At 39.5% G+C, this 19,402-nt stretch overlaps 1 protein-coding gene across 5 annotated transcripts in view; it reads left to right on the top strand.

Annotated features, from left to right (window-relative positions):
• CHRM3 (cholinergic receptor muscarinic 3) overlaps positions 1-14,160 on the top strand; it is a 544,049-nt gene extending 529,889 nt beyond the window's left edge. For all 5 annotated transcript variants that reach the window (XM_017879770.1, XM_017879769.1, XM_017879768.1 and 2 more), the window contains one exon: positions 6,179-14,160. In XM_017879770.1, coding sequence (XP_017735259.1) covers positions 6,198-7,970 — 1,773 coding nt within the window. In that variant the 5' untranslated portion in view covers positions 6,179-6,197 and the 3' untranslated portion in view covers positions 7,971-14,160. The remainder of the gene's footprint in view (positions 1-6,178) is intronic.
• The last annotated feature ends 5,242 nt before the right edge of the window (positions 14,161-19,402 follow it).

Genomic DNA, 19,402 nt, shown 5'->3' with positions numbered 1-19,402 from the left:
ACCAATATCTTCCCCCTTTCAAGTCTCTTCTTCACTTCCTTCTGGCTTTGGAAACTTTGGGAATTTTTTTTCTCATTTGGGACATTACAGACTGAGCTGAAGTCTTCTTCGTCCATCACCCTCAATCCTAATTATCTTCCTCCTCAAAAATACCACTGCTAATAGATGATTTACATGTATATGTTTCTATCCTTTTATGACAATTTTAATTACATTAATATATAGACATATACCATCTTTAGTATATAGGCATGCACATCTTTAGTATACTATTGCTGTGTTTCAGTGTAAACTGAATTTTATCATGTTGTATTTATCATCCCACAACTTGCCTTTCTTACTTAACAAGTACTTTTAGACGGTTATAAGTTAATATATATCGAGTTGATTGCCTTTTTCTGCTGCATAGTATTCCCTTTTATGAATGACCTAATTTTTTAATTCATTTCAAAACAAATGAATGGTCTTATAGATTTTCCTCATTTTTGTCATAAAAATAAATGCTTCAGTTAATAGCCTTGTGCATGTCTCCTTGTATACATATGAACGCAATAATTTCTAAAGGATAGATACCTAGCAGTTGGATTGCTAGTTCATTTTACATACCTTTTCAGTTTTAATTAATACCTCCAAATCACCTTTTATAGTACTTATATCAATTTATTCACTCTGGATGTGGCAAGGGGAAATTTTTCTTATTTTCCTAGTGTGTAGGTCAGTATACCACGCATTGATGCTCAGAAGACCAAGTGTTTGCAGTTTAAAAGCCCTTATCTTGAAATCCCTTCTCTCTACCAGAGTATTTAAAGTCTATTTTAAAAAGCAAAAAATTAGGAAATACTGATTTCTTTCTCCCTGTGTTTCTATAGTAACAACACAACCCTGAGAACACGAAAAGTTAGCATTGGGAGAAGGGAGGCAAGATCCCCGTCAATACTTCAGAGTATTAGCCTACAACACCACAATGCTTCTTATCTTCTCCATAATCCACAGATCAGGTGACAGTATTCTAGTTTTATAGATGAATAAAGGTCGTCTCAAAGTAGTCAAGTAATTTGGTAAGTTTATACATCTCCTAGGCCAACCCAGAACTCAGACTCAAATCAGCAAAACTCCAAAGACCACAGCTTTTCAACTCTGCTCTGCTGCTTTCTAATAAAAAAAATTAGTGATCATGAGAACATTGTATTTATTAATAGAGTGGTATTAATGTATCTCATCACATCAGAACTCCAAATGAGTACCCACGACTTCCTAAACAGTTCTCCCTTCGTAGCTACAAGTCACAATGGGTTTTAGTAGTGTGCTTTGCTCATAATTTCTGCTTCCCATTCAAAAGGCTTTATTTTCCTCAAAGTTATGTTTATATACCACATTCCCTTCTTTCTCGTTGCTTTAATATCTGAGGTCCTTAGAAGGAAACCCAAGGGTAGCATTAGGACTGCCATGGTTATTGACTAGTAACTCGTTAACTTATTAACTCTTGTCCTTTGGATGTTGTATCACATGGGTAAGCAAATGCCTAAAAGTCATTTCCCTCTAATGGTTCTTGTCTACCTTTAAAACTTTTGCTCATCTCATACTGCACATCTATTGCATGACAGAAAGGGACTAAAACATTTTTAAATAAGGAAAAGCACATCTCTGAGAACTTCAGAAAGGTATTAGATATTGAATGAATGTCCAAGTGTAAGAAGAATGATGGCCAATGGTAGGTATGCCAAAGAATACAGGTCAAAGATAAACAGGTATTTAATTAACCCAATACCGACAACTAAACACCAATAGCTGTCTTTCCTCAATCCTGGCTCCTTTCATTTTCTGTAGTCAAACAAAGCATAATGGGACTAGAATACTATTCATTTTGGGGGGCTCTTCAGAGTCACAGGATGAGATGGACTAAAAGAAAACAATTGACCTTAGGCTAATTTCAAAAATTCTTACTTATATTCTTCAATAATATAGGTCAACAGAGCAAATTAAATTGTTGTTTAATGTATACAAACATCATGTGATTATCCACCGAGAGGGATTTGATATTGCCTAAATAACTTGTGCTTTTTAAAATATTTTATTAGTATTCTATCTCTTACCTAGGGGTGAGTTTATGAAATGCAGAGGCTGTGGACTCCCTGAATTCCACAGCACCAATCACCATAGTCTAACACTAGCAGTGGTTAAATGAGCATGCATTGATATTGACAATGACGGAACACCTTCCAGTTGCAGGTGACAGAAAGTGTCTCTGGTAGCCCTGGCAACAAAGGAAAGGCGAGGTCAAGGAGGTGGTGTTGACCTCAGGAGTGGCTAAATTCAGGTTTCAAAGAACATCATCATCATGCTGTCTGTTTGCCACACTCCCTCCTGTCTCTCTCCTTCCTCCATGCCTTTCCTCTAGGTTTGCTTGCTCTTGGTTTCCCATGTGGTGGCAAATAGGGTGACTGGCACCTAGTAATTCCAAATAAAAGAGAATTACTGTCTCATTCCAACGTCCACATCAAATCCCCAGATCAGCCCTCCTGCCTGGGTCTTCTTCATGTTCATTGTTGTGGTAGAGGAGCCAGGACCATCTGATTGATGCCTGTCCCAAACTACACACTATGGGTGACAGGCTATTTCCAAAAAGACAGTCCAAAGAAAGACAAAAAACAGATACCCACTGCATGGCTTTAACCAACAAAGATGAAAGAAGTATCAGCACAAATATGAATAAAGCATCAGGATGATTGGGCATTACATTTCTTTATAATAAAACCAGCATGGCATAAGACCTGAAACTGGGGCTACAGGACATGATTGCCTCCCATGGGACATGAAAGCAGAGACCTAGATAGTAGAAATGAGGAAATGTCACTGCTATGTTCAGGAATCTCAGGGGTGAAGGAGATTTTGGAAAGAGAAAGGCTCTTCAGAGTACATGAGAAATAAACACAGGTCCAGTGCTGGAAAACAAACAAACAAAAAAGGATGAATAAAGATGATAATCTAAAGAGGACCAAATGCCAGTTATCAGCATACGGGGCTGAGAGCATTTAAGAGGCACCCCAGACTCCCCAGCAGACCAATAGTAATAGTAGTTATTAACCTCAGAGACAGAGTGTTGACCTGATTAAAGACACATCTGTCCTTGTGAATATACACAGTCACCATGGAATGGGATATACACAGTCACCGTGGAGTGGAATATACACAGTCAGCAATGGAGAGATAACAAGGCAAACAGCTTTAGAACTGCTGTAAACTAGGATCTGGATGGAGGGAGAACCGCAGACAGATCTTCTGTACATGCATCTTGGAAGAAACCCTGAATGTAACTGCGTGCTACAAACAGCATGTAACACTTTCCAAACCCAGACATCACTCAGTGAGAGACAATGAGAGTTAAGTGTAAGTTGACACCTAATAAAACTCAAATATTTAAAAAAAAAAAGAGTAAAAGAGAATAGTCTCATCAGTTTCCTAAAATTGAAAATTAGTGCAATGTCAGATATTTCAGCTATGGGAAAATAATGTTAGATTATACAGAATATTTTATATTATTCCTCTCTGTAATTGAGTATTATATTAGAATATTTAGACTATTTCAAATTTTTTATTATTTCAAAGAGCACTAAAGTGAACATGTGTACATGTAGTTATATGTGCGTATGTGAGTGTATTTATGTCTAACATCATAGGTATTACGTGTATACATAGAGTCAGCTCCTGAGATCATGGATTTTGGCATTTTTTACAAACTGCAAAATTGCCTTTCAAATGGCCAATTTATACTGCAACCCCAAGACCATGAAAATTGATTATTTTTGTCATATACTGTGAATGCTGAATGTATCGAATCATCTGTATCTTTGCCATTGTTACAGGTGATAAAGAGTATCTCATTAATTTCTAAATGCACATTAATTCCACCTTAAGGAGGCATATGATGATTTTTAACCAGCTAGGAAGGGCTAGTTGTATAGGACACCTGGAAGGAGCTGGTGGAGAGGCAGCATAGCCTCACAGTTACACATGGAGGCTGCGGGTTCAGATTGTCTGGATGGAACTCTTTAGGTCCCCCTACACGTCCCCTTGTTAGGTCAATTCCTTGCACAGATTATTTAAATGTGTCTTCCTTTCCTGTAAAATGAGGTTATTTAAGGATTAAATGAGATAATACACTGGGCATGGCAGCTCATACCTATAATCCCAGCACTTTGGGAGGCCAAAATGGGCAGATAACTTGAGGCCAGGGGTTTGAGACTAGCCTGGTCAACATGGTAAAACCCCATCTCTACTAAAAACACAAAAATTAGCCAGGTAAGGTGACACATGCCTGTAATCACAGCTACTCAGGAGGCTGAAGCATGAGAATCACTTGAACCTGGGAGGCAGAGGCTGCAGTGAGCCAAGATCACACCACTGCTCTCCAGTCTGGGCGAGACTCTGTCTCAAAAAATATAATAAATAAATAAGATAATGCATACAATGCATTTGCACAACATGTACCACATAGTAAATGTCCAATAAATAATTTCTACTAACATTTATTATTGCACTAAATTTAGCTCTGAGCATCCTGGCAGTCAAAGCAAAGAGAGTTCATTGTTCAATAAAAAGAATCAGATAATAATCACAGATACTCATAGAGCATTTACTGTATCAGCTCCTGTTCTAAGTACTTTATATATGTTAAAACATTTTGATGAGAAACGAAGCTTCTTTGGTCACTTACTATTGAATTCTGAAAAGAATTTATCAACAATTGATTCTATTATACAGAAAATTATCATTCCCATTTTTCAATGAGAAAACTTGGACTCAAAGAAGCTAAATATCTAAGATCTCACCTCCAGTAAGTGGTCAAACAGATTTGAACTACGCCTTTTGACCCCATAGTCTTCCTGCTATACCAGAAAGCCTTTCCAGAGGGCTCTGTGTGAATCTGACTACTGCTTTGAGAGACACTCCGAGAAAACGCTGACATTTAATACCCTAAGACTTGATTTAGGACTCCGGCACTGCACTTGCACATATATGTTTATCTGTAAGAGTTTATTGTTGAAGACTTTTTTTTTAACCGAGAGCATAAATGCAGTAGCAGGGTACACAAAAGATTTTTGCTAGGATGATCAAACTTTGAACTCATAGAATGACACTAATTGAGGAATGATTTGCTTATCTAGTGTACAGTGGCTGGTGGTGTGTGAATTCCTGAGCCAGTGGTGTCCCGGAAGTACAGCCCTGGAGGCTCTGAGAGAATGGTGCAGGTCACAACCAAGGCCAGCAGCGACACCAAGGGGGTCTTACTGGTGGCACCTTATTTGTAATGGGTCTTAGTTGTTTATATACTCTAGCAACAAGCGTTTGAAAGCACTAGTTGCAGTTTTGCAACTTTTATATGCAAATGTGTGTGGGCATGTCCATTTGTTCACATATGTATGACATGCTAAAATATGTTCTCATGCTTGCATCTAAAAGATCTAAATACTAGAAATATTTAAAACTGGTTTGGTCCATTCAAAACATTCTGTTAAAAGTTCATCTACAGGTCATCAAGTAGAAGATAGCTTCCCGGGAGATAGTTGTGTTACCAGTCCTTACAAGGAACTGATATCTTACTTTTTCAATTCTGTCTCAAAGAGATAATATAATATGAATTGATTTACGTTGGTTTTATCCCTTCTCCAGGTTGGCACTGCTCATTTTAGTGAGGCTTAAATGGCTGGTATCACCTTAAATTTGTGTATTTCTCAAGCCTCTGATGGGTAAATGCCCAGATAGATAAAATGCAAATCAAGTCAAGTTATCAATTTAGCACGATGATAAAACTGTTTGGATAATTGTAATAGAAATGTCTGATATTTTTCACCTTTACAAAATAAGAGAAGTAAGGGCGATTTTGTTTAGTAACAGAATTACATGGAATATATTTAGAAATGAGAAAAATGTGGGAAAAAAGCACAATGTTCAGTGCATGCCACCAATTACACAATACTATCTCAAACAAATCAATGTCTGTCTGCCCTAGACTCCACTCATTTAAAATAGGAGAATGAACTTGATAACGTTTGGCTTCATAGAGATTCAGCATCCTGTCATGGGCCTTCCATGTCTTTTAACCTACGCAATGCAAAGAACAAGCAAATAAAGGCAGAAATTTTTCTAACTCCGTCTTTTCTCTCTTTTCTTCCCCTAGACTATGTCAGAGAGTCACAATGACCTTGCACAATAACAGTACAACCTCGCCTTTGTTTCCAAACATCAGCTCCTCCTGGATACACAGCCCCTCCGATGCAGGGCTGCCCCCGGGAACCGTCACTCATTTCGGCAGCTACAATGCTTCTCGAGCAGCCGGGAATTTCTCCTCTCCGAACGGTACCACCGATGACCCTCTGGGAGGTCATACCGTCTGGCAGGTGGTCTTCATTGCTTTCTTAACGGGCATCCTGGCCTTGGTGACCATCATCGGCAACATTCTGGTAATTGTGTCATTTAAGGTCAACAAGCAGCTGAAGACGGTCAACAACTACTTCCTCTTAAGCCTGGCGTGCGCCGATCTGATAATTGGGGTCATTTCAATGAATCTGTTTACGACCTACATCATCATGAATCGATGGGCCTTAGGGAACTTGGCCTGTGACCTCTGGCTTGCCATTGACTACGTAGCCAGCAATGCCTCTGTTATGAATCTTCTGGTCATCAGCTTTGACAGATACTTTTCCATCACGAGGCCGCTCACGTACCGAGCCAAACGAACAACAAAGAGAGCTGGTGTGATGATCGGTCTGGCTTGGGTCATCTCCTTTGTCCTTTGGGCTCCTGCCATCTTGTTCTGGCAATACTTTGTTGGAAAGAGAACTGTGCCTCCAGGAGAGTGCTTCATTCAGTTCCTCAGTGAGCCCACCATTACTTTTGGCACAGCCATCGCTGCTTTTTATATGCCTGTCACCATTATGACTATTTTATACTGGAGGATCTATAAGGAAACTGAAAAGCGTACCAAAGAGCTTGCTGGGCTGCAAGCCTCTGGGACAGAGGCAGAGACAGAAAACTTTGTCCACCCCACAGGCAGTTCTCGAAGCTGCAGCAGTTACGAACTTCAACAGCAAAGCATGAAACGCTCCAACAGGAGGAAGTACAGCCGCTGCCACTTCTGGTTCACAACCAAGAGCTGGAAACCCAGCTCCGAGCAGATGGACCAAGACCACAGCAGCAGTGACAGTTGGAACAACAATGATGCTGCTGCCTCCCTGGAGAACTCCGCCTCCTCCGATGAGGAGGACATTGGCTCCGAGACGAGAGCCATCTACTCCATCGTGCTCAAGCTTCCAGGTCACAGCACCATCCTCAACTCCACCAAGTTACCCTCATCCGACAACCTGCAGGTGCCTGAGGAGGAGCTGGGGATGGTGGACTTGGAGAGGAAAGCTAACAAGCTGCAGGCCCAGAAGAGCGTGGACGATGGAGGCAGTTTTCCAAAAAGCTTCTCCAAGCTTCCCATCCAGCTAGAGTCAGCCGTGGACACAGCCAAGACTTCTGACGTCAACTCCTCAGTGGGTAAGACCACGGCCACTCTACCTCTGTCCTTCAAGGAAGCCACTCTGGCCAAGAGGTTTGCTCTGAAGACCAGAAGTCAGATCACTAAGCGGAAAAGGATGTCCCTCGTCAAGGAGAAGAAAGCAGCCCAGACCCTCAGTGCGATCTTGCTTGCCTTCATCATCACTTGGACCCCATACAATATCATGGTTCTGGTGAACACCTTTTGTGACAGCTGCATACCCAAAACCTTTTGGAATCTGGGCTACTGGCTGTGCTACATCAACAGCACCGTGAACCCCGTGTGCTATGCCCTGTGCAACAAAACATTCAGAACCACTTTCAAGATGCTGCTGCTGTGCCAGTGTGACAAAAAAAAGAGGCGCAAGCAGCAGTACCAGCAGAGACAGTCGGTCATTTTTCACAAGCGCGCACCCGAGCAGGCCTTGTAGAATGAGGTTTTATCAATAGCAGTGACGAAACGCACACATCAACCCACAGACCTTAGGAGGAGGAAGCTGAGGGTGGGGTGATTTCTGGTGATGATAAAAATGATTTTATCACCCGGATGTGAAAGAAGCTGCCTGTTTACTGATCCATTGAATAAACCCATTTTAACAGAAAAAGTCAATACCAATTTAGCAAACAAAAAACAAAAAACATACTACTGAATATAAAGAAATTTATTCTGAAATAGACTTTACATGTTTTTTTCCTTAAACAGGAGAAAAAGAATTGCTTCACAGCAATTATATACCCAAATTGATTGGCCTGGGTCTTTAATTCCCAATAGCTTTGGAATCTCACATGAGCATAGCTGACCCAGTTCCCACATTCTTCCCAAGGATCCCAAAAGTGGGAATCCAGACCCCACGAGGAACACTGCAGGCTAACGAATCTGTGGTTCCAAAATTATTTCACACGTTGCAAAGCTGAATCTTCTTGTCCCAATAGAGCTTCCTGTCTTTTCTTTGGTGTGTTGTTAAACTCTATTTGTGGACTTGATTCTTGATTCTTGCAAAGTACTGTTTTGTGCAGTTCAAGTTTCGTACAAATAAAAATACTTAAGTATATATATATATGTGTGAGTTCTGCACGCACACACATAGTGTATATAATATCATGGGAAACACTGAACTGGCAAATTATTCCTGCAATATACGCTTTCAGTACTTTGGTGACTGAAGTTCTCTAGGATCCTAATGCAACATAAACGTGAAATAAGCCCAGTTTAATGTTTTTGAAACCAGGGCTGTTTTCCACAGAGAGCAGCCAGGCCTTCCCAGCAGGTCTGTGCAGGGCGGACAGGCTCGTGAGTCAGTTGAGCACCGTGGCTTCACCAGACTTGGTGTTAAGCAATCTGCTTTGTTGATGTCTCAACAGAGCCATATCGGGGCCCCTCTGAGCTCAAAGAATGAACCACATCCACACGTTTGAATTTAATCATCTAAATCTGAATGTTTCAAAACAAAATTTCTGCTATCTAAACTGCTTGAAACTCAGTAATAGTGTCACGTTTGAATGTCATACACAGCAATATATATATATGTATATGTATATATATATATATGGCAAAGCAAAAAAAAAAACAAAAACATGGTGAGAGAGAATGAAGGAGAACATTGTGTTTGATTCTTGCTGAATGACGCCTTCTAAAAGAAAATAGGGCTTGCACCTTTGTGACTCAGCTGCGGCCAGTGCTTTCTGGTGTTCATTGAGTAACCTTCACCCAGGAATAGGTGAGGTTTAGGAAGTTCCACGTCCTCTGAAGAAAGAATTACACTCTGAAAAATAATGCTTCAAATTGATTTCCTTACCTTTTGGAAAAAAAAAAAAAAAATTGTTTTTGCATTCTCCCTTGAATTGACCAAAATGTTAACTGTTTTATTTGGGGAGGGGATGGGGTGCTGCCGTCATTGTCGTTGTTGTTGCTGCTGTAGTTGTTGGGGTTTCTTTTCCTGTTGCCGGGGCTGTTTGGGGAGAGGGAGGGGAGGGAGGTGGGAGGGCTGCAGAGATATCTTCCCTTTGTACAGGGCATTCGTGTTGTGAACCCAGAGCTGGGTAGAAGCTGCTTTTGTATTCAGTGTGAGGTGGTGTTTACAGACGACTTTGACAACAGTGGACGTGTACTCAGTGGTGTCTGTGTATCTGAACTATTTAATTTCGTGTTATGTTTATATGCAGAAATATTTATGGATACTACACCAAGTGTTTATTTAATGTTGATAAATATTACTCTTCAGTCGTCAGCCATAGTGTCCTTTGAAAGTGATTCTTTAAAGTCCACTTGAGCAACAAATAGAGTCTATTGAGCTTTCCTGTGGCTAAGAAGAAGAAACATGTCATCCTGTTGGCATCAGCAAGCACCTAACTCTTTCTAGGTAATAAAAAGGCAACTGTCACTTCAACATAAATGTTTAAAACCACTCTGTAGTTAAATCCGATAGGAAATGAACAAAGCAGCCCTCCACCATTGTGTCTGAAATCATTTTACACAGGGAAAAAAAAAGATCAGTGTAATTGTAAGAATGATTTTTTGGGGCCCACATTCAACCAAAGAACAAGAAAAAACAGACGATTTTCTAATATGTACAGCAAACTACAGAATGTCATATTATCCACCTGTGAAATGTCTAGTAAGCAACTGCATCTATATTTTCTTTCTCCAGTTGGCCTGGCACTAATAAATATGTGAAAGCTTATTCAAGTGTCCCAGTACTTCAGCATTTCCCATCCTTTTGCAAACTCCTATCTTGCCTCCCTCCCAAAAGGGCTGTTTCTTTTATTTAAAAAAATAATAATAATAGAACTAAATTTGAGAAAAGGAGAGACCCTGAAATTCAGCAGAACTTTGAGAGTCACTTACAATCTCCTTAAATATGATTATCTCCTTATCCTTGTCCTTTTGTGATGCTAATAATGGCAGAAACGGAACAAATCCAAGACGCTAGGTCTCCTCTTTTTGGTTTGACTGGTTTTATTATAGAATTGTTTTTAAGCCTCTTATGGATGAAAGCTGCATTTAAATACTATCTACTGACTTTATAGAAAGGTATGTCCATTTCTTGGGTCATTTTCAGAGAAAGAAAACAAGCAAAATAGATTCTTATGAATATGAAGAATTTAAAAGTATAATTGAAGATGTAGTGAGTGTTTATAACTGGACCTTAGTTACACGTGCATTTCTCAAAGAGCTTGTCATTACGGGAGATATTCAACATTTACATAAGATCAAAATGTCTTCATCCCAAACTGGGAATCAAATTATTTCATGCCATATGCATGAGGCTTGCAGACATTTCAAGATTAGCCACTTTGAAAGAAGAAAATGATCAAACTACACTTGGAGAATCTCTCTCTCTCCCTCTCCTTCCTTCTCTCTCTCTCACAAGCACACACACAACACACATTCTCCATTCTCCAGGCATTGGCAGATGGTTAGGAGAAGTGAGCTCTCTCTGGCCCCTATTCCCCTCGGCTTTGCCCATCAGCTCCCTGTGGCCTCGATGCTAATCCTCCCTATTCTAAATCACCCTTTGCCTCTTAAGCCCAGCCTTGACTCTCTACATATTTTTCATTTCTCTTTACCCTTTAGTGTACAATAGTTGTAGACTCTGACTGAATGAAAACAAACAAGAAGCCTAAGCATTAGACCCTGCTGTGGCTGAAGATCTAGAAGGCATATCAACTTTCTCTGTCAGGCTTCCTGCGTTGCCCGTGGGCAGGGCTCATTGCTCTGCAGAGCTCTGGGAGCCCCTCTGTGTATCGGGGGAGAAGCTGGAGCACTGAGCTCTGCTGCAAAGTTGGCTGTTTCAGCTCTGACTCAGGGAGGAAAGGATGCCAAGGCTCTGTCACAGCGGGGAAACCTAATACTAAAGTGACACGGAGAAGGATTCCAGGGATCAGCCAGGGTGTCCTGTACTTATCTGAGTAGAGATGATTCAAAGATGGGGACATATTCCAGGAAATTGCACAACCTTCCCCTGGCAGCTTCCGAGGACCAGTGAAGGGAGTGCAGTGTAGTCAAAGAAGCAATGAATTCAGGATGAGGAACCCTAAGTTCTTGTGCCAGTTTGGTCACTGCTTAGTTACATGTCCTTGGGCATGCTTGTCACTTAACCTACACTTTCTGGGTTTTCTCCTCATTGCTCAAACTAAGTAACAACACTGAAACTTCTCCAATTTGTCTTCTGATGGCAAATGGGTCAAAACTGAAGTCAGTAAATACCATGATGAAAGTAAAATGGTATATTGAGTGAATGCTTGAAAATTTCAGATTTTCTCCTCTGTAAAGTTATTTACTTACTATATTTCAACACCACAAAATCTTGAAATTTGGAAGGTAACCAAGGAAGCTTGGAAATTTGTTGGTAAACCCAGAGTAATATGGTTTCAAATACCACTCCAACCCAGCACTGAGGTCTGGCAACCACACAAGATAGAGTTTCTGGGTAGCAGGTGTTTACTTTGGTTTTACAATAGCATTTCTCACAGTAGGACTGAAACTATATAGAATACAACACTCCAACATTATTTTTTTAACCTAAACAACCCTACTTCTAGCACCTCCTCTGAAAGAATATTTTGCTCTAATGCTACGTGCAACAAACTTATTTAAACAGGATCAACTCCAGCCCTTAATAGGTTCAAGGACAATTTTACTACTTCCTTTCTACACACTTAAGTTATACTCTCTTCTTCTGTTTCGATGACTCTAAATATTCAGCCTCTCCCAGCATTAATGTTGTGTGAGTCAACACTGCAGACCTAAGAGAAAGGTTTCTAGAATGGTAACCCAGTGCTCTTTAGAACTGGAGAATTCCAGTTTCTTGTTCTGGCGTTAGTGTTAATGTCTGGGAAAGGAGGTTCATGATAAGATAATATAAATGAGTAAAGAAGATCTAGTTCATAACATGACTGTACTCCATGTAAGTTTATAACTGCACCGTGTTATGTTGTACGGCTCAGAAATGAGCAAGTGTTGGTATTATTAGGCATGCATCATGTTCACAGCTTCATGCAGAGATGAATAGTGCATTTGGATATATGGAAGTCATCCAAATGCATTGCTAGAACATTAGGCCTGTGTTTGTTCTGGTAGAACCACAGAGACTCACACAAAGTTCTGACCCTACCACTCTGGTCTGGGCTTGAGACCACCCCAAAAAAATCATCTAGAGAACCAAAGAGGCTCACGTCTCAGCTGCATTCTACGTAAAAGATAAAGGGGCCGTACTCTCCACTGCAAAGCAACGTTAGTAAAACTTCCCGGACCCAAATTATAATCCAGCAACCCTACCTTAAACTAAAAAGATTATCCCCAGAATATTAAAGCTTACTATTGTTCTTTCTTGGAGTCCAAAATGCTTAGCAGTTCTGCAGTTCACATACAAAACTCAAACCTATTTTTATCCTGTATTCTGTGAGTTCCTTGATGATAGTAATTGGGTCTTATTCATCACTCTGTTTCCTGTGGCTCACACAGAATCTGTAAATTGCATATATTCGATAAATGTTGAATATATAATAACCTCTTTATTAATTAATATAACAAATATTGTCAAAATTCTGTGCACATCAATGTCCCATGCTGCTACTGTAGTCAGGAGTTGTTTGGCTGGGAAATGGAGAATGTTCACAAATGTGATGGTTATCTAATAAAATATCACTGAGCAATAAGGAGAAATATTTTAAATAGATTTGAAGTTGTGAACAAATTAAATTTAGAGTCCAAAAAGGAAAAAGAAAATTAACTCTCTCTTTTATCCCTAGAACTCAGAAACTTTACTGGATTGGTCAACAAAGAGAAACTTTTCATTGTAAAAAAGAGTAGAATTCATTGAAGGGATAATTCTTTTGAAACAGGCTTCTTGGTTGCTTGCCTTAGTAAAAGAAGTATCTGGAGGGCCTGGAGAGTGCATAAACATAGTTTTCTGTACAAGTGAAGATCTGTAGTTTGGCTTAAAAATCCTTGCATGTAGTTTCGCTTGGTGTGGAAAGTTATTAAGAGAGAATCCTTCATCCTGTTCTGCAAGCAATCAAACACATGATCTCCCTTCTATCCATTTCTCATCCAGTACATGGGCATTTCCAGCCTCCTACATGTAACACTTCAAACTTCCTTTGGGCGTCTACTTAGAGCTATGTGACGGCCACATTTGGGGCAAGGCCCTTCTTTCTTTTAAATATAAGAACCGTTTCCAAGTTTGGTGCAGGCTTGAGGAATAATTACATTAAATAGGGCTTCCAAGATGGTGAATCAGCATGCTGATTTCTCTTGGCAGGAAGCTCTCAGGGAAATGTCTGTGAATCATGTAAAGATGCTCTCTGGTGGATAGAGAAACCGCAGTCCAAAAACAGATGGGTGTATATTTGCTTTCTAAGCAAAGGGCATGTATCATACTCGCATCTAAAACAGTGTCCACATCTTTGCCAAAGGCACTGAATTTTACCTTTTTTTATTACCTCGTGGCCAGCACTTCCTCAGTAGGCATTTCAGGTGTGTCACAAACCATGTTCATTTTTAATCTTGAAAAAGTCAATCGTCTGTAGTCTGTACTATAAAATGATGCCTGCAACTTTGTGGTGAATATTATCCCCAAGTTAACAGTGAAATAATAAATAAAACTATTATTGAACAAAGAGTGCGGTTTGCTTTTATTTAATCCAGGGCCTATAATACAGCCACAGCTATTTATTGTATAAAAGGGCAGAATTCATTGGAAGGATAATTCTGAACAGACTGCTATTTGCCTTGACTTCTCTTTCTTTTTCACATGCAAAAGAACTTTCTTTAACAACTATCATCATACCATCATAAACCAAATACCTCCTGGCCATGTGTTTAGAAGAGTATAAGCAAGTGGAAACTATAGCTACACATACATCCAATTTACTAACAAAAAGTGCCATGTGAAAAAAAAAACTTATTTAGTCGAAGTAGAAAAAAGTAAGATAGCAATCAATAGGGAAGGAATTGATTTTGTTAAAGACAAATGCTAATCTTTTATTTTTGACTTTTCTTTTCTTTCAGGTTGGATATCTCTTTGTATTCTTTTAGAACCTCACAGAAAATATTTTCACACACTGGAAGGAGATAAAAAAAAAAAAAAGCAAGCTTCCTATTTTATTACACTGACTTTAAAACTGCTGGAAGTGAAGATACCAACTGAAGTTACTCTGGGCAAGAAATGACATTTTTTTGAATGGCGTGCCTGATCGCTTCATGATTGTTGTACTGTTTCACAACCTGTCCCATAGAAACCAACCATTGCTCCTTAGTCTTTAGGGCAAGAAAAAACAGGAAGGAGTATGAGAGAGAGAGCGAGAGAGAGAGAGAGCGAGAGAAAGAGAGGGGCATATATATAGCTATATATGGAAATATATATATACACACACACACATATATATGTATGTATTATTTCTCTCTCTCACAGCTTTTTCTGCCAGTCATTACATCTTCATATCTTCATCCCCAGCTTACAATTTGAACCTGCGCTCACTGAAACGTTGAGCATCCCCTCTCGGTCTCTGTTTTGCTATTTCATGCTATTACAATTACCATTTAGACCAAGGTAGGTGGCCATACAAGGAACTGCTTTTCTCACTACTCTATAATAGTAGACATATTTACATAAAACTCATATGAGATTTAAGAAGAAAAGTTTTCTATTGTGTGAAAGTCTTCCTTATATGGCTGCACACATTTATGCAATATGAAATCTTGACTACGGAAAGAAACATTGGCTAAAAGTATGGAAGATTAATAAACCATAAGAATATGTCAATGTTGGAAATATCCATTAAGTATGAGTTGATTTTTAACTGAAAAGTACTTTGTTGGGAGTTGATAAATAACTTTTGGGGAAGCTTAGATGCTTCCTTATCCAAATGACTACATGGAGCAGAAATTTTACAAAATATGACCAATCAATTGATTTAAATATTTTCCACAATTATTATTTTATTTGACTGAACTGAGATATTTCACCCTTGAAATAAATGTTTCTATCACAGGAGTCATATATATATATATATTTTTTTTTAACTATCCAGCATATTTTAAAAGCATTAAAATTAACACAACTTAAGCAATAAGCATGAATGATCTTTCATTGAAATTGAATCTCACCTACGAAGGCTTGGAAGAGGAGAGAGAGAGAGAACTTTTTTGAAAAGATGTCCTGTGGTCCAGAGCATTTACAGAGTTATGAAGAGGATGCAGCCAGCTACGGCTTGGAAGTGGAAGTCGTTTGGTCTAATTATGATCATTCTTGGCTTTTTTGCCTACCACCCCCTTCACTTCAATTCTTGCTTTTGTTTCTTGGAGATGCCATGTGCATATTTCAGTGGAACTTGTCATTCTCCATGAGAACTAAACAACAGCACACAGGTTGTGAAAAGGCAGAAGGATCCTTCATAGTAACAGTCTGCAAAAGATTGGTTTTTATTTCAGTTATATGGAGGATAATGATGAGAATCATGTTGGAATGAGAGTCTCGAATCATGGAGATGCTCGCTCTCGTTAGCCCTGTGTTTCTAAAGAGAGTATTTTAGCCGTGGTTTGTAAGAGTAGAATTATTAACTCAATCTTGCAACAAAAGGGAAAGAGAGTTGTCAAAGGCAATGCAGCCAGTGAGGGATGTTCCTGACATTTCAACTCACATCTCCAACCCCCAAGCTTTTATTGTGCCTATTTTGATGCCAATCATTTGCCAATTCACTATTGGGAAATATCTGAGAAATCAGAAATCTCTGCAGGAGGAAAAAACTGCCTTCAGACCCCAGACAAAAAATAATCCAGGTGCTTTCATAGGGTTAGATATTTTTATTAGGACCCAGAGGGTGTCTTGTGATTCCCATATGCTGAGCATGCAAACGACAGTAGACCAAAGATGAATAGGATGCACCTGAAGACCACACGTGAGCTCTGAACCGCTGGTAACACCCAAAACATGATGGACTCATCAGCATGTAGGCAAAGATTGACCCCCAAAAATGATGCTTGCATCAATTTTTAAAATCTTTTGATCACTACCTTAGTGTTCCTTTGTAATTCTTTTTTTAAAAAATGATTGCATCATGCTTCTCTTCATAGAGTTTCTCTTCATTCTAGACTATGCAGTGGGCTAGGATATTTATATGAAAATCCACTATCAAAGCTCTGGATTCACTGAGTGGCATGTCTGTCATCATAATATCCTGTCTATAATGCATGTATCTATCAGACTTCTTCCCTGATTGATATTACCAATTGTTCTTTCCCATTAAAAACTGGGACTTCGATTTTCAAAAGTCTTTTATTTGTTTTATTTAGGGGAAACTATTTTTAATATCCACGTAGGCTGCGTATGTATTTGGCTTAATCTCAGCCAATGTTTCTGTCCTAACACTTACTAAACTCTCCTTACCTTTACTAATTTACCTTTCTGAATCAAGATCACTTGGACTCGGGAGGGGGAACATCACACACTGGAGCCTATCATGGGGAGGGGGGAGGAGGGAGGGATTGCATTGGGGAGTTATACATGATATAAATGATGAATTGATGGGTGCTGACGAGTTGATGGGTGCAGCACACCAACATGGCACAAATATACATATGTAACAAACCTGCACGTTATGCACATGTACCCTAGAACTTAAAGTATAATAAAAAAAAAGAAAAGAAAAGAAAACCATTCTCCTTCAAGCAATTAATTCATAGAGATGACAAATTTGTGATTTGTCTTCTGATACAAACAGCCACTTAGAAGCTATAAATCAGGTAGAAAGTGGAGTGTGGTATAGTCATATCAGAGGGATGATTCTTTGACATTTAGTTTGATAGGGCCAACGGAATTTTGATAATATTCTAGCTTTTTAAATCTTGACCCACTGATGCGAACAGATCTCTAAGTGTGACAACTCCCCTATTCTGGCTTCCACAAAACAAAGCGCCTTTAAAACCTGACTGCTGTAACCAGTTCCACCTGCAGGAAAGATACCATTAGAAGTTATTGACTACATTATTGTGCTGCCTGGGTTAGCTTGAAATGCAAAAAATCAATAGCGGTTCAGACCGAAATATAGAAGAACAAAACTAACAAAGACAACAAATGGAAACCAGTACTACCCACCGTCTGCAGTGAGTTCCTTCAGCTATGACTTTTCAGGGAAGGACCTCCTCTGAAGTTAACTTCAGAACAATATATAAAGGCAATCCTTTGCCAGTGGGCCATAAACAAATATTTTCCCAGATACTATTGTGTAAAATCATTCCTACCCTTGTGGTGGACACCAGTGACATTATCTTTAGGTGTTGGAAGTAGTAGAGGAAGTCCTTGTGGGTCCTCAGGAAATGATACGATAAAAGATGGCTCCCTCCACACCGCCCTCTTTACTCCACCAATCCACACCCCTACCAGCTTCCAGTTCAGACCTGCTAGGGCAGAACTATCACAGAAACCCAGATAGAAAACTTGCCAGAATTCTACTCCCTTTTTGATTATAAGAGAAACAAAGAGTACGCGTCTAATACAAACTTTTCCTTGCCAAGATGGGAAAACTGAGTTAATAGGCCAGCCTTTCTCTCTGCTCTTTTCAACCTGTGCACAGTACCCCAACTCCCTAACATGTCCCTTAACCCAGAATTAAGTGTCACCTTCATATGTACTTTTTTTTTCTTTTGGTTTTTGTTTTGTTTTTTGTTTGCTTGTTTGTTTTTTGAGACAGAGTCTCACTCTGCTGCCCAGGCTGGAGTGCAGTGCCATGGCCTCTGTTCACTGCAACCTATGCTTCCTGGGTTCAAGTGATTCTCCTGCCTCAGCCACCAGAGTAGCTGGATCACAGGCACATGCCACCATGCCTGGCTAATTTTTGTATTTTTAGTAGAGACGGGGTCTCACCATGTTGGCCAGGCTGGTCTCTAACTCCTAACTTCAAGTGATCCACCCACCTCGGCCTCCCAAAGTGCTGCGATTACAGGCGTGAACCACTGCACCCAGCCCGTATGTACTTTCTAATACATTTTAAGACTTTCGCGCTTCTGAAGTAAAAAACCAAAATCAGTTTGTATACGATTAAGCAGATTACATCTCCTGTTAGCTAAGTGGCAGCAAACAGTAGGTGACTTCAGAAGATGGAACCAATGTGTAAAAACAGAGAGATAAAGACCATTAAAGGGAAAATGTTTCTTAAGAGATAATGAGGTCCTTTTATACTTTCAGGATTCTAAAATAATATTAAGATCCACTCAATGCACATCATAGATTGAGCCATCCTTTCTAGAATATCATAGATTTTCGAGTTGGAAGGGAACTTTCAAATATTCTCCAGTCAAATTTATATTCAATGCAAGGGGTCCCCCCACAGCATCCTTGACAACTGGCCACCAGGATTCTGTGTAACTTCAATGACAAAAAAAAAACCTACATATTAAATTAAGCAGGCCACTTTGTGTTTAGATAGCTTCATTTTATCCACCAGTTCTCATCTTCTCTTCTAAGGCACCGCTTTTCAAGCTGGAGTGGTGTGAAATACATGAGGAGTTTCCAGGAAGTACTAGAATATTGTCCGTTTAAGAGTCACTTTCAAGATCCTCAGCCACCATAGGTACTCAGTCTCAGGTTGACCTGCTTAAAAAGATCATCTTCTTTACACCTGCCTTTCCATTTTACACCACATGTCTCTCAGCCAGCCTGAATCTTATTCCTACATGCAAAAAAATCTGAACATCAGTTTCAAATCTGGACAGTTTCAAAATGCATGGTTCCTAAGAGAATGTCCTGTGACAGAAGAGCAAATAGAGAGTCCTTAAGAAATATTGAAGAGGGCAGTGCCTTATTTCATCTAGAGAACCAACATATGCTAAGCTTCTATCCATCTATCATCCATCCATCCATGC

This window comes from Rhinopithecus bieti, unplaced genomic scaffold (genome assembly GCF_001698545.2).
Source record: "Rhinopithecus bieti isolate Rb0 unplaced genomic scaffold, ASM169854v2 scaffold_11565, whole genome shotgun sequence".
NCBI lineage: Eukaryota > Metazoa > Chordata > Mammalia > Primates > Cercopithecidae > Rhinopithecus > Rhinopithecus bieti.
Note: the sequence above shows the minus strand (reverse complement) of the source record. Positions and strands in the feature narration are given on the sequence as shown.